Source organism: Caretta caretta, chromosome 10, assembly GCF_965140235.1.
Source record: "Caretta caretta isolate rCarCar2 chromosome 10, rCarCar1.hap1, whole genome shotgun sequence".
Classification (NCBI taxonomy): Eukaryota; Metazoa; Chordata; order Testudines; family Cheloniidae; genus Caretta; species Caretta caretta.
The window spans coordinates 65279764-65296519 of NC_134215.1; the positions used below are offsets into that span (position 1 = coordinate 65279764).

General features: G+C 37.8%; 1 protein-coding gene across 2 annotated transcripts in view; it reads right to left on the reverse strand.

The window, feature by feature from the left end:
- Positions 1–6411: 6411 nt before the first annotated feature.
- COPS2 (COP9 signalosome subunit 2) overlaps positions 6412–16756 on the reverse strand; it is a 33877-nt gene continuing 23532 nt past the window's right edge. For both annotated transcript variants that reach the window (XM_048866383.2, XM_048866382.2), the window contains exons 8-13: positions 15990–16168; positions 15801–15853; positions 12674–12771; positions 10200–10282; positions 8056–8114; positions 6412–7165 (exon numbers count right to left, since the gene is read on the reverse strand). In XM_048866383.2, coding sequence (XP_048722340.1) covers positions 7021–7165; positions 8056–8114; positions 10200–10282; positions 12674–12771; positions 15801–15853; positions 15990–16168 — 617 coding nt within the window. In that variant the 3' untranslated portion in view covers positions 6412–7020. The remainder of the gene's footprint in view (positions 7166–8055; positions 8115–10199; positions 10283–12673; positions 12772–15800; positions 15854–15989; positions 16169–16756) is intronic.

Sequence of the window (16756 nt, forward strand, 5' to 3'; positions counted from 1 at the left end):
CATTAGGTTAATATTAAACTAACAACAACATTTTCACAAAGCTATTTTGCTAAAGCTTTCCAGATACAACTATTATTTTAGCTCTTTTATTCTTCATTTAAATTGCACCTGCCACATACCAATCTATTTTACTGTTTTAGACAAGTGTTTTGTAGATTGGACTCACCGAACAGATGCACTCCATCTTTCCATGCATAAAACAGCATATTATCATATCTATATCCAACATTTTACCTTTAAAAAGGAATACACAATGTATGGCATTTTGCATATGGACTATCACATTGTACATTAAGATCTTATCTTGCAAATTGGTTATCCAGGGGTAGGCTTTTACAACTATGCAGACAATAAATAAGTTCAGTAGACTTCACACGGGCATAAGAATCAGCAAAATCACACAGACCTAAGACTCACTTCTGCATAGATGTCTCTAGAACTGCCAGTTGATAACATCTCAGTAGCTGGCTTGCTTACATGCACGGGTAGTCTACATGAAAACATGCCTGCAGTACTGTTGCCTCATCCTCCCCTCACCCTTTGAATCTGATTGTTAATCAAGATTTTGAGCTCTTTAAGGGGTTGGGACTGTCTCTATTACATTACAGCACCTAGCACAATGAGGCCCTGAAGTGGACCTCTTAGGTGTGTTGTAATAATTAGTACTAATAATGTTATTAATGTGATTGTTGTATACAATCATTAATCCGCTGGACTTTAGGAGCAGCAAATATCTGAGATAACCATGCCTAAATTAATGCAGCATTTTCATAGGCTCCATGCCTTAAATCTTGTCTGAGTTGGTAGCCAACAAGACTGTAGCTCCTGTAGGGACTGGGGAAACAAAGCAGAGTGAAATCATAACCCCATTGACTTCACTGGAGCCAGGATTTTACAACCAATGAGCAGTGGAGGGGTCGGCCCCCCCTTCCTCACAAAAACCCTCTCCACCCAGCACCTGCAGCCTTTGTGACTCCTCTCCCAACACCAATGAGATTAATGAAAGACTCTGCAAAGGTGTTTCCTTGGTCATCTTCCCCACCACAATGTTTTTCAATGGAATGTGCAGTAGGGACACCAGAATAGTAAAGGTCTTCAGTAGAGCTAACCCAAGTGTTTGTGGCCTGAAAAGGGCACTGTTTTTACAATACCTTTTTAGGTTCTTTTACAAAAGGGAGACAGAAAAATAGATTTAGCCAATTTAATGAAGATTATGATCCAGATGTGAATGGATGTTTCCATGCAATGAAGTTTGTTCTTTTAATGACTATGGTATTGTTATGCAGGTTATATTAACAGTATCCAGCTGATGCAGTTGAACAAGTTTGTTTAGTCATTAACAGACAGATGGGTATAAGATAAAAACAGAGATAACCTGTAATGTATTTCATTTCCCCCAAAGTCAGCCTAACTCAGTGTATATCTACACATCTTTACAAAACAAAGTTTATATTCCTCCCCATTATTGTATTTCTTTTGCTTATTTCTGCCAAGTTAAGTTGACTTATTTCAAACTTAGCCATTTCAGTATCTCCAGTAATGTGGGAGAACTTGCCCAACTGGCAGAAAACCCAATGAAGAATGCCACTGAGAACAATTCTGAAACAATTGCCTTCTTTGAAATGGACACCAGAACTATAGTGTGGAATGCAACTTAGTTAATTAAGAATCCCACCCAAAATAATACTGACCACCGACTATGTGTTAGGACATTTTCTTAAGATATTTGCTGGACGTTTTTTAAATAATGAATCATTACGATAAAAATAACTTCATTGTAAAATTCTTCTTGTGTTCCCAAAACACATACCAACATAAAGGTCACACTTAAAAGGGCCATTATTCATAGTAACCAACAATAAGAAGTCTTCAGATCTAAATTGGGCAGTATTTTTAAAAAGCTGGATCTATATATCTAAACAATATACAGAATGCAGAGGGTCACACTGGATGACCTGAGATATTGTAGGGGTGGAGGGAAAGAAACTTAAAATATTTCATAAAATTTTTTAAATCTCTATTTTCACTGAAAAGGAGGAAAAGACACAAAGCTATTCACACGAGCTATGTTAGATCCCCACCCCACAGCTATTACATCTATGCAAGGGCTCTTGGTTACAACAGTTTGGTTTTTACTTGTATAGGTGGGACCAAATAGGATTACAGTCATATTAAAGGATCCATGTCAGGAAAAAAAAGAAATCCAGGTATTCATTCTAGATATGCGAATAATTGTGGGTGCAAATTCAGTGGCTGTTTTTGAAAATACAGTCCTAATTGTCCAATTAAAAAAATAAATCACCAGTTTTAAAATCTGACATTTCAGGTACAAACAATTAAATGCTGCATCTTTCTTCTGTAAAATGGCAAGAGAAAAATACCCAAAATGCCACTTTGGAAACAACAATGGCTGGGTCTGGCCTCCAGCAACACTTCAACCACACAGGTGCCAATTTAACTTAGTTTTTAAAAGTTTATTAAATGTATTGCCACATCTGCAAGGCAGCAAGTGAAGCCCTACTTAAAACACTGCCAGTGCCTGGAGGGCGACAGGCGAGCTGGAAAACAGGTACGGCTCGCCCACAAAAAAATAAAGAGCTAAAGTTACTGACCTTCCAAAAAACAAAACAAAAACAAAAACCAACCCAACTATGTAAATTACAGTTTGAGTTTATTTACATAGAGTAACTTAACGTACTACTCCTGAAATGTCAAACAACTGCTCTAGCTTTGAGCGAGAAAGAATGTTTTGGGGTAAATTCCAGAGAGATGTCACGTTACTGTCACTTAACACAAATGGTGGGATTGTAGCTTGTGTAAACTATGTCAGCAAAAGAAAAGTAAATCTGAAAAATATAATTTTAAAATAGGATTCTAGCATTTTACAGTGAAGTAACATTTCCAGGTAGTTGAAAGAGCTATACAGTTTTGATAATAGACTGAGTTTCAGGCATCTTTCACTACACTGAAATGCACCAAACAGGGAGATTCAGCCTTACTTTCTTTTTGATTTTGCTTAAAATGCTCACCTTTCTTCTTGTTGAACCTCCACTTTTAAACGCTATTATATGCAGCTAAAAACAAAAACCTGTGCTGATGGGCACCATATAGATGACTAAATTAGATAAAGAGAATGACATCCTTATCTCAAGGAGATGCAGCATAGTGTATTATAATACAGCTGGATTCTGATTCTACACAAAAATGCACTAATTTGGAGCCCAATCCTCAACTCCAGTTTCATTAATAAAGGTAGGTAAAGTGAACATCACTGGGAAGGGAGCACAAAGGGTACTGTGGAAGCAGGTTTTTTCTGCATTCTGCCTTCCTTCCTGAGAATTACTAAAGGCCCCCCCAACAGACATACCTAGGTTCGGGAAGGCTCTGTGGGTTAGGAAAAGCCACTCTTTAAGCAGTGTTGGCCTCCAGTTAATGCCTCCTCTCTATTTTTGAGGAGGGCTCAATTGTTCCCTCCCACAGGTTGGGGAACAATTGTAGGGTAAATGGCAGGGGAGACAGCCTATGACAGAAGGGCTCAGCACCCACATTGCTATGGGAAGGTGACCCCTAAAGAAGGAATGACTATCCATATGGAAGACACTGGATCTGTAGATATGGAGCCCAGGCTTGCAGAGTGGTTTATTTATTAGCTGGATGCACATGTATAAATTTGCCGTGAAGTATAAAAATTAATTTGATTTTGCTAAATGCAGCCTCCAACCTACAAACACCTACTACCTGGCAGTGCTTCCTACTCTGAGTAGTTCCAATCGATTTTTCATGGGATTTTTTTTAAAATGTAAAGAACATGTCACATACCATAGTATTATTCAGAAATATGGTGTGTAATGAGAACAATGCATCTCCTAGTGTTATCTGAAGATATTTTTCAAAGAACGTGAAAAAGGACTCTGCCCAGCTCCAATTTATATTCACATTTAACTGTATCTCCGAATACCCAGTTTAGACTGAGTAGATTAAAGTGTCTATTGGTTAAAAAGAAAATTCTATCTATAAGGAAACTTGCATGTTAAGATTCAGCCCCGTTATTTACAAGAATTGAGTTTTGTTTCATATACTTTTCCTTGCATTTAATACAAATCACACTGGACACCAGAACAAGAGTTGTTCTTTGCATGCAATGAAACTAATCTTTCAAATGGTTTTAAATAAATTGTATTGAAATGACTGAGAAGGGTGGTCAAGTGGACAGGGCACTGGACTGGGACACAATTGCTGGGCGCGGTCATATGCTTGCTATGTCATCTTGAGCAAATCTAATTTATCCTTTATCTCAGTTCTCCACCTGTAAAATGGGGGTAATACTGTCTTATCTTGCAGAGATGTTGTGAAAGTAAAATCCATTAACAATTGTGAGGTGCTCAAACAATATGGTGATAAAGGCCATGTAAATACCTACCTAACCTGTGAGACTAGCTATCTGCAAAATTTAATGGCTTTAAATTAAGTCTTAATTTGCTAGCAGCTCACATACAAACCCAACCACTTGAACTCAAATGTGTGTTTTGGCTTTACTATAAATGATAAGCCATGTAACTGATTTGTGTAATTTTTAATGGGGAAAAAATTTCATTTGAACAAACAAGATGTAATCTGAAACACCAACTACAGGATTTCAAATGACAAAAAGTTAAGTAAAAAGGCACAGCTGTGATTATTTAAAGTGATTTGGAAAACTTCTTGGTATATTGAGTACGATTAGAATTTCTTGATGAAATCTATACTTATGTCTCATTTACTTTAGATAGTTATTTGACTTGGTGCAGCGGTGCTTACCTGATAGGCATGAGGGAGAATACAGCAAATCATTCTTTCCCTAATCCTTTGCAGTCTCCTGTCTGAATGCTCTATCTGCTTAGGTTAGGCACAGAGTACTATTTTTATCAATCTTCTAAAAACCAGGCAACTGTAACAGCCATTTAATTTTTTGTTGTGTTGAAGAGCACAATTAGCTTTTCAATCTCTAGATAATATAGGTGCTTTGCTTAATACATTTTCCATAGGTAACAAAGGATATTTATATCAATAGAGAGAAAAGAACATATAAGAATGCACCTTCAATTTCTTACTCGCCAGACTAGGGATTTACTGACCTTCCTTCAGTTTACCTAAATTTGACAATCTCAATGTAATACTCAGCATTAGCTTATTGTTTCAATAAGACTCTGGCTAGAGAATTGCATTCCAAAATATATGATATATGATAAAATACTATATTACACACATAAAAATAAACCTTTTTCTATGGCCTTTAAAACCTCCAGCAGTTCAGCAAGAAGCCTTGTTACTCAAGTCTGTGAAGTTAAATTTTAGATACTACAGTTCCAGATCTTTTTCTTTTAACTCTGTCATTCACAAGCTGTCCTACAACATTTGATTTACCAGCTGGTATCTCACTCCCCTGCCTCTCCTCTCACAGAAAGTGACACAGCATTTGCTATTTGTTACTCTCGTTTGTGTTTGAAGAGAGTTTAAATGGTTTCACTTTTATTCTTAAATGTCTTCAGGTGTTTATTGCTTTAAGAATATATTCATCCTGTGAGGAGCGTGCCTGGCATTGCCCTTTGTACCATTTAAACCATGCATCTGTCTTGAATGGAGCGAGTGCAAGTGTGGACAAAGTGGCAGCACAGGAAGGCTTCCACATCCCCTGGATGTGGGCTGCTGGAGGGATTCTGTTCTGGCACTAAACAGGCTGTCACAGAGAGAGCTGATGCAGTGGACTCATTGGAGGACACTACAGATCCATAGTTAAATGGATCCAGTGGCCTACAACTCCTGGAGGGGAGAAGTTTGCTCTATCAGGGCTTGAACAGTGGCTATGAAGGGACAGCACTGCAACCAGTCAGAGGGAGGGGATGGACTCCATCTCCCCTATCACTGCACAAAGCCCTATTCTATACCCATACAGCAGAAATCTCAATATCACTCCCAAATTTTCATATTCTACTTACGTAACGTATTACAGTTAAATTCAGAACCAAGTCAGAACATAAATCTAGTTTAACAAGGCACAAACTTAAAGTCAGCTATGGTGGTCTGAATTTCCCCAAAGCCATTTCCTACCAAACATTTATTTGAAATACCGAGATCAAAATGAAGACCTGATACTCAGAAGTGCAGACCCCCTACCACCATTGACTACCACTAGCATTGCAAGATCCCTGTACCTCTCAAAATAAAGCCTTAAAAATCAGCAAGACTGCTAGATATCAGTTCTTAAATCTCTATAATATTTGTACATAAATATGGTAAGAAATAAACCAAAAGCATGCACCAAGGTTAAGATTTAATCTCCAAAATGTTCTCATTATCTGAGGTGAGGAATATTCACTTACCTACTTTTCTAAAAAAACAAAATGTAATGAAAACACATCAAGAAACAAACTGTACAATTTCTGAACTGCACTGTTTATTTTGCTGCTTGAAACCTAAGTGACAGTATGCCACTATAATTACGGGGTTTCCTCTAAACCTTTACTACGCTGCAGGTACAGAAATATACGGACACATTTTTGGAGAATTGACATTTTGAAAAATGCAGCAAACATTTCAATTTATACATGAGAAAAGGAAGTGTTCAAAAGGGTATGCATTTCAAGTTATTGCAGGTTATTTCTGTGAGAGAATTTCTGCAGGTAAAACATGTTTAAATTTAACCAACAGTAACGTGTCAGTGTATTTAAAATCATGACAAAAATCTTCTCTCTGGTCATTAGTTGCCCTTGACAAATTACTATCATGTTGTATGTTTAGGGCGAGATGTCAATACAGCATAAATCCCGTGGCATTTTGGTTTTCTTCTGGAGATTAAAGCTGTTTTTCTTGGGATAAATGCAGCAGCAAAACACAAACCAGCTGATCAAAAAAGCACTTCTGCCATAACTCCAATAATTTCAGGGCACATCAACCGACAGTAGTTTTGCCATTCCCAGTTCTTTTAAAGTTTACATCACCGCACTGTTGCCTTAAGTACATTTTGTAAAAGCTTGTTTTCTGTTAAGCCAGCTTGCTGACTACAGCCTGGTTGAGAGAATTTAGTTGGTTGGTCCATTTATCTAATGCCGTATACCGTGCACCACCCCTCTTCTGATGATCCAGTTCAAGGAGCTGGTTGACTTGATCAATTCGGCCATGAATAGTGCTAGAAAGACACAAAAAACCCTAATTAGATACATCTGTAATCCACATTAAAAATCTGAAACAACAGTAATTCGCTCAAAACACACACTCAACTAATGCAAAACAAAGACATTAGGATTTATTTGAGAGCTTGACTGGCCTAGGAATTTAACATCTGCACAATGTAGTGCCCGGTGGGAAATTATGATAAGAGGTTAAACTGCAGACTCACTTCCCCTGCCAAACACTTATGGATAGAGACACTAGGACCAACGTGCATGCAGTGCACATGGCTCAGAGGTGCTTGTAGGAATTTAAGGCCACCCCAAATGAACAACATTTTAGAGAACACCTGATCTTTGTTTTACAGTGAATTCACTGCTTCCAATAAGGTTTCTCAAATATAGGAATTACAAGAAAAATATATTTTTTTTAAATTCAGGGAACAGGGAAAAACTTCTTTTTAACTAAAAAATAAATCAATACAAAAAAATTATCCAGTTGTTTTATAAACTATGGCTGAGACTTGCAAATTAGGTAGGAGGTTTAGACACTATTCCCTTAAAATAAAAGGCTTTTAAAATCTTTACATATTTATAGATTTAAACACTAGTTAATAATATATAACTTACATAATTTGGCATAGTGATTCAATCATATGCTATTATAAAATGCAAAAGTAATGTAAAATCATACCATTCAAACTACTTAAAGATCTTCTGAATTCACATCTTCTAATGTGACTCACGTTACTAACCCAAACAGCTCCAAAGGACGTAGCTTACACATTATCTTATATAATTGTAGAATCAAATGGCATTTTCAGGGGAAACATACACACACGATTTGCTGTTTTTTCTATACTACAGTTTTAAGACATTCAATAATCAGAAATAGGAGGAAAGTACATACTTATCCAATATGCACTGCACAAGCAAGCTCTCCACGTCAGCTACATCTATGTTTAATTCCTAAGACAGAAAACTCTTGTTATGTTGCCATTGTACTATTTCGCAACCAACATTTTTTAATTTTAATTTTCACATGTAAGTACTGAGCTCAGTTTCTTAATGTCAGAATATAGTACCAAGTCAATAATAATCGGAGAGAATAGGAAAAGAACAACCAAGATATACACTGTCAACAAGATCAGCAGCATCTCGGAAGAGCTCAAGATGCCACCCCTAAATTTCAAGTGAGCAGCTCCCGCAGAGAACTCGTTCACTGATTGCAGTCATAAAGGAACTGATCCGACAATTATATGAGGTGTAATACAGGGGTGGCCAAACTTACTCACCCTCTGTGCCTCATATGGCAATCTTCAGAAGTTGAAGAGCTGGGGCACACCTGCTGCGGCTCAGGGCTTCATCGCCACTCCTGCTGACACCCCGAGCCTTGGCAGGTGCACCCCATGGAGCTAAAGCCCCGTGCCCTGGCAGGTGCACTCTACGGGGCTAAAACCCTGAGACCCTCCACTGGGCAGAAGCCAAGGCAACACTTGGGGGGAAGAGGGTGTCATGTGCCCCCCCAGATTTTTGCTAGGGTTTGCTGGCCCTGCTCTGTCACATGGTGCCACTGGGCCACCTCCCTGCGCGGCAACTGCTGGAGACGGCAAGCTGGGAGCTGCGGCTATGGGGAGAGGCAGCGGCAAACAGCTGGGAGCTGCAGGGACAGCCGCTGCTTTTGCTGCTGCCTCTCCATGCAGAGCTAACACCTGGGAGCTGCAGGGTGGGGCTGCTGAGGGTAAGGGGTGCGTGCCTGAGGGGGCATGACTCAAGTGTTGGGGAGGAACGAACCTTTAAATTGTACCCCCCCTTTTCAGCAGGAACCAGTTGCCTCTGGCAGAAGCCCCTAGCCCCACCACACCACTGCAAGGTAGAAACTCTGTGCTCCTCCCCCCCAGTCTGATAGGCAGAGAATGGGGGATGTGGGGAGGGCTCTGTGAGCTGCACTTTAACTGTCTGGCCACCCCTGGTCTAACAGTTGGAATGGAATGGGCATGCATTCATAGGCGCTGACTCCATGGGTGCTCCGGGGCTGGAGCACCCGCAGAAAAAAAAAATAGGTGCGCCAAACAGCTGACCGGCAGCTGGGGGAGAGGCTTGGGGAGGGCAGAGAGCAGGCAGGGATCTGGGGGTGGGGGGGAGCAGGGGTGGGGACTAGAAAAGGAGGCAGAGCAGGGGCGGGAAGAGGCAGGGTGAGGGCAGGGCCTCAGGGCAGAGTGGTGGTGGAGCACCCCCGGGGGAAAAGAAAAACTCTGCATGTGTTCACTAGCAATGCTTCAGAAGGCCAAATATGTAAGTAGCAGCGGAGCTCCTGGCCTATTTTGTGCTGCAAATTTGATGAATGGCATCTTTAAAAAAAATGTACACGGGTTACAGTAAGTAATTATTTAAAAGACAATTTTATCAGCCTTAGATTTTGTGCTTATATTATAAAACCTATGCTTAACTCTTCCTTAGTAGTTCATACATTTTACCATGCCATCAATCTAATCAAACATTAACAAAGGTCATAAAAGTACATTTCCCCCTCACAATAGATGGAAATTCACTTCAATTTTGTTATGCAGGAGGTCAGACTAGATAATCATCATATTCCTTTCTGGCTTTTTAATTTATGAATTTGTTATTCCATCTCTTGTCAGACTTACAACTCTGACATCACTGACCTTTAATGATATCTGCTAGACAAGAAGGGTTTAAAACAGCTGAAATTTCATCGGAGTTTGTGCATGCTAGTTCATATTTATTATAGTTGCCTAAGAGGAATTATGCACTTTCAAGTTTTTTTACAAAAGCAAGTGCATCTCTATGCTGCAAAATTGGCAGCTAAACATCTTAAACATTTACTATAGCATTAATAAGAATCATTCAGATTACATGTAAATTTACAGTTACACACTGCAAAACTATCAGTATTCTATTAACTGCATTTTGGGGGCCATGCTACATTTTCAGATGTTCCATTTAGGAAAGTGCTGTATTTGTTTAACAGCTATGCTGATTTATAATTGTCGTTAATTTAAGCAAATACAAATCTCCTCTGATAAGTACCTTAGAAATAAAAGGAATATGTATTCTTGTATAAGGCTTAATTAATTTTATAAGCACTTGTGTTCTGATGTTTCGCAAAAGCTCTGTAAGAGAAGAAAAACAAATAAGTAACTATTGTAAGAACAATGGTTACATATTCAAATGAGCAAGTGTGCAATATAGATCCATATTTATATCTAGTGGGTCTTTTCCATCTCTTGACTGCTATGATCCTATATGGTAATAAGTACTCCCACGTTGTAAAAATAAGCCATCTTTCTTCACTGGTTGTATCACAGTATGTAGCGCAGCCTGGGTATTAGCAGGAGTACTGGATAATGTTAAAACTTATTTAAGCTTGAAAATACAGTTTTCAAAATAGTTTGTAACTATTTTAAAGTTATTCTAAGAAACTGGATAAATGGTACACAATATTGCACAGTATCTTTACCATCTCAGCTTACTAAAGAAATACCTGTCTTTCACCAAAATGTGAAAAGTTTAAGGCACTAACCCCGCAAATACGCATATGCTTGATTTTAAGCACAGAAGTAACCCCACTGAAGTCTGTTTGCAGAATCAGAGTTCAATAGCCTAACAAGACAAGGAATTGTGGCAGAGTTGCAATGTGAAGAGTCTGTGCAGCAGCTAAGAATGTTTTTCACTTTCTCACTAGATAAACTGCAAGTTTAATAAATTAAAAATATGCATGCATGAGCTGTTAATAAATATGTATGAATATTTTTTAAGCCTGTTCTGTTTTCCTTCACTCGGCCAGCTGACTGTTTTACTGCTGTTTGTACGCTTATCAAATCTCTCACATGAATTGGGTGAAAACCCAAACTTAACACTATATAGGAATACACAACAATACTTTTTATTTTAATTAGTGACAATTAATGCCATAAGGGGCCAGATCCTCCAAGGCAGTGTAGGCACATTTCACTGCATGATTAATCACATTTGGCTAAAAAGCCATATTAATTGGTCCAGGAAGGATCACCTCCGTCTAAGGATGATCCTTCAGTGATAAAGAGCTAATAGAGGTTCTAACCCCACATACTCTCCCCGCTTCTGGTGTAGCAATGAAAATGGACTATGGCTTGAGAAAAAGGCAGGGAGGCTGATGGATCCCTATACTATGCCCTCAAAATACAACACAGGGGAAAGGATGGATGACCTGCACAGAGCACTACTCGGGAGCACAAAGATTGAGTTTTAAGACACCATCACATTCTGCATAGTTTGGCTGCATCATAGGATCTGACCCAATGACTTCCATGCAATTAGGTATCTTTTACGAATAACAGTTTTAGTCATATTCAGATTGCCCTCATGAGCTGTTAACCACACATGCTTTTCCTCAGTAGGGGCCTCATCCAAAGCTGACTGAAGTCAACTGTAATTTTTCCATTACTTCAAAAGATGAGGCTCTAGGTTTGCTGCTGTTTTTATTCATAAATCTGGTTGCAAATGTGCTCCTTTTACCTAAAGCAACTATTGTTTTGGTAATTTTCACCGTTATATAACAAAGCATCTCATTAACACTGACTTCCAGCAATAGAGTTTTTAAACACTAACTCATAAGGAACATTTATTTTTTATTATTCTCCCAGTGCAGAAGAAATATATCTTAACAAGTCAGAGAAAAAACAGGATTACAACTGGGACAGACTGACAATATCCTGAGTGATGTTTACTGAATGAAGCTAAACTCTGAATTAAAGTTTAACGTCTTTTGAGTCCATTGTATTAAAAATACAATTGTTTGTATTCCTGTGGAACTGAGTGTATCTATCTTCTACAGGAGAGACTGACTAATGCAATCTCTGGATGGTATTAGGAACTTCAAAGGACTTTTTAGACCAATACCTGTGAAGTGGATGCAAATGACTCTCTTTGAATCCTCCCTTTTCAAGCTATCCTCAAGGGAGGAAAGCCCATGGTCAACGTGCTCCTAGAAACTCCAGGTCAAAGACCCCTGAACTGTATAAAGGGTGGACTAAACATGTTATGAGTGTGCTAGTTCAGAGTTGAGGCTATAATGAATTGTAACCACAAGCTGAATCCTGTTAGGTGGGGGGAGAAGGAGATTCCTGCCAGAATCCATGTTAGAGTAACATCTGGTAAGCTTATTAGTATGGGTGTAGGTTCTTTATTGTTTTTAATATGTTTTCTCTGTATTGCTTTTTATGTTAATAAAAAAAATAGGCTTGCACACAAAGAACTGTGTACTACTGTAGCAATTACACCTGTTAACCATTTCTGAGAGAAAGCAAGCATGTGCCTTTGGGCAACTTGCCCGTGCTGGGAAGAACGTAGTGAAGGCAGGGAACCATGCAGCCTAGAAATACTCTGGTCTGCAGGCAGAGAGACACGGGTCTCCATCCAGAAAGGCAAAAACTAGGGAGCTGGAAGCCTGAAGCTAGTGCCCACTCAGGGGAAATACAGGTGCAGTTGCCCTGAACTGTGACAACAACCTCCTGTAACCATACCTTCAATGTGTTCCCTTATGAAGGGATCGTCCATGATGTTGCTGTGATTTGTTTTCAGAATCTTCTCAAATTCAGTGATGTCATTATTCTGATAGGCACTTCAACAATAAAGGAGAGTGAATTACAGTTTTGTCAAGTAAAAAAAGTTTCAGATCAGGATAAGATTTCCAGTTTCCACATGCTAAAAAGTATATTAAAAATTGGTAGCAAAGAACTACAGTCACAATCTTTCTGACAGTTAGAAATTGAGGATGCTTAAGATAAAAGGGCGTTGAAAACATGCGTCTTAGGATAACACTGTAGCTCCTTCATTTCTTCTACTATGTTTTGTTAGTGTTCACAGAAGTTTAATATGAACGTTCTGCCCTTTTGCAACTATAAATTGGTTTTGAACGATTTGTATTTTAAAAAGTTATCCTATTAAAAACACTAAAAATATAGTCACTCAAAGTTACTCAATTGTTTTGTTATGTTAATATGGATGTGTCCTGATGCACCTTATCGGAACCTCCTGTGTTTAAGTGCCAAGAGGCATCAGCAATGTATTGTCCAATATATGCATTCAGTGAATGTGTGTATTTTAGTAATGACTTTCTTCATAATGTGGATATTCTTTCTGACTGACCCTAGACTGAAGTCATCTTTGTGCTTATACACATCAAAGTCTATGACAAAATAATTATGATGCCATAACCTCAGCATTAAGACTTCATTGTGGATCAACCCTGAGGAGATGATAAACAATGCAGAAGCAAATGTTTGTAATAGTTGATAAACGTGATATGAAACATCTAATAATTAAATGGCATTTAAATTACGTATAAAGTTTCAAAGGGTACCCCACAAGCAAAGTTGTTTTACAATGGACAAAATGTATAAGTTCCCCCTGGAAAATCTAAATGCAAATTTAGTTTCTAATTATAGTAGAAATTAAGAATAGCACTGTAACCTTAACAAAACTGATATTATCTGCTGCAGCTTAATTTGTGTTATATTTTTTACTTGCTTTCATATTTTTGAGAGACAAATACACTCAGATCTAAAGATACAGAATATAAATTAGGTAGTATGAATGAAAGCAGGCTTGCTAAAACCACGTGGGAGTTCCTTCTGTCTCACATTTACATGAAAGCATGAAACTAAAGTAGAAAGGACGTATATGGAATTGAAATTCTCTGAAGTAATCCCTCCACAGATTGCCAAATCCTTTATTCATCATTAGGTCAATAATGCATATGCCTCTTTGGTTTCAGGAATGTTGTTGTTTTTGAGCAAATGATAGCAAACAGTAGTTGTATCTGAACAATGTTTGGCCCACAGTGTTAACTATTTATTTCAAAACTTGGACAAAGGAATTCCCCATCTTTTGACTGCAGAAGAGAACCGAACACAGATTGCTTCTTATTTGTCAAGACAGAATCTGTTTACAGTGGACAGGAACTAACTGGTTTCACAGCAAAGCATGGAAAAACTGCCTCAATACAATCTACGTAAGCTGATGGTCTTGATACCCTAGGGCCTAAACGATGCTGACCACATTATCTGTAAAAATCCATGTAGCACTTTGGATCTTCATATGCTTAGGGATGCACATGCTTGCAGGATTTGAGACTTGAAAGCTCTATTCCGAAAAACCCTGCCTGAAAACTCCTTTGGCACACATGCCTTGATGTGTGAAAATACTGCATATCAATGCCTCCAAATCATCCTACTAATATAACATACCATATCAGCCTTCAAGGAAAGCTTAACGGGCCTGATTTTCAGAAGTCCTGGGCATTCCCAGCTGCCACTGGATTTGCAGGTGGTCAGCAACTCTGAAAAATCAGATTCTAAATGACCAAATTTGAATTTGTACAGTCAGCATTGGCCATTTTGGAAACTTTGAATGCCTTGAAACACCAGTGACAAAGGCAGTTGTAAATTTCTTTAAATACCCTCTATTCCAGGATTATTAAATATATTACTGGAATAAAGAGTCTGGGCTGCTACTATCATGCAACATATTGAACTTCTACAAAAAAGAGCACTCATGTTATTTCCTAAAGGGAAAACAAACAAAACAAAAAACCACATGTGAATGTTTTTTTTAATATTATGGTGAACTATAAGAGAGAAGGATCAGCTCATGGAAAGAAAAGAACTAAATTTGCAGCTTTTATATACAAAAAATACAATTAAATATAATTATATCAATTATAAATATAATTCTTGCTTCTGAATACAAGGTTCAATCAAAATTTCACTACATAAATCACAGTAAATAAGCTGATAGTTGGAAGCTATTTAGCCATAAAACCTGCAAACGAATGTGATCTCTCAGACGTTCAAACCACAAAGAACATCTTTTTAGTCAGTTCCCCAGTCTTGCAATAAAATCTCATGATTCAGAATTAGGATATTTGGAAGACACTTGCCTTTAGGGAAAAACAATAACATTAATGAAACTAGATAGGAATTCAGCATGATCTATTGTTTTAGCTGTAAAACAAAGTAGTATATGTTCTTAGTGGGGTCTTTTTAAACTGGTACTGTAGAGAATTTTGTGTAGATCAGTGATACTCAGACCTCAGTGGTTCAGGAGCCAAATTAGCAATCAACATTACTCAACACAGCCACAGTAATGTGAATTCATTGTTTCATTTACTATAGTACTATATATTCATATTTAAACAGTATGTCAAGGGAAATATTTAGTTTTTTATATATATATATATATATATATATATATATATATTATACATGCATGCATACACACACACACACTCTCACACCAAAATGACTAAGTATTATTATATTATCAACAGTAATTAGTTAACATAGTGAAAGCATCCTGATTAAATCACACCCCATTTTAATATCATGTGCTGCAAAGCACCGCAGGAAACACATTAAAGAGCTACTTGCGGCTCATGGGCTGCAGTCTGAGTATTACTGATATAGACCACACTAAATAGAAAGCTTCTGAACAACAGAAACATTGAAAATCCCAAACCGAAATGCTGGTATGATACCTATGAAAAAGTCTGTTTGTATTATTTTCAACAAAACCAAAAACCCAAAATATCTGTTTCATGGTTAGGAGCAAGTGTAGCTTTGCCCTTCAGGAAAATATAAAATTTCTTACCTTACTAAATTTGTCATTGCTAGAATCTCTGGATCATTTTTGTATGGTTTAGCCTACACAGAACAGAAACCATAATAAGTACATTTAGGTAGGGGGAAAAAAAAAAAAAAAAAAGGTATTTATGCCAATTTCCCTACTAAACTGGAAAAGCAGCAGCTAAGCCGACTCGTGCACATTTATAAAGTATACCTCCTGAGAGTCAAATGGATTTATTCCGGACTTCATCAGCATGTTTGCTAGGACCAAATATTTTAAGCAAGTGGTTCTTCTAGGACTCCCTGATTCATCATAATTCTTGAATGCTTCAAAAAAGTCAGTGTGTGCCTTTTCAAATTCTCCTTCCCTTAAGTGCATTTTGCCTCCACATTCTGAAAAGAAAACAATGATGAAAGGAGAAGCTGTGTGCTTGCAGCCATTTATCAGAACGATACTACTAAATGTACCATCCTATGTCTAAACTGATTCCTGAATATATTTTCAGGGTTATTTTTAAAATTCATGAAAACTGCTGAGAAAAAGCATTAGCACATCAATATAAGGCGGCTGCTTCTTTTTTGGCTTTCCAATTCAAGTATTATTAAAAATAACCACTCCTAAGATCACACAGTAACTATAAAGGGAAGTATACCTTTGCAAGCTTTTTGTTAAAAGGTTGCAAATTAATACATTTACTCAGTTGGAATTTATCCCAATGACAAACTTCAAAGAGACTGCACAGCAACATTATCTATTTATGGGAGCTGTCCAACATATTTTTAGAAAAACTATTTAGAAAGTCAAATGAGAAATATTGTTTTCCTTTTACTGCTCTAACTGGCAGGTTTCCTGTCAGCAGAGGAGACAAGTGATAGCCATAACCTGGTGAAAGGTGCTTTCAGAGATGGTACATGCTCTCATTACAAATCAGTCAACCTTTACTGGCCAGTAAATAGGTACTTCTAGTGAATTCTAATGCT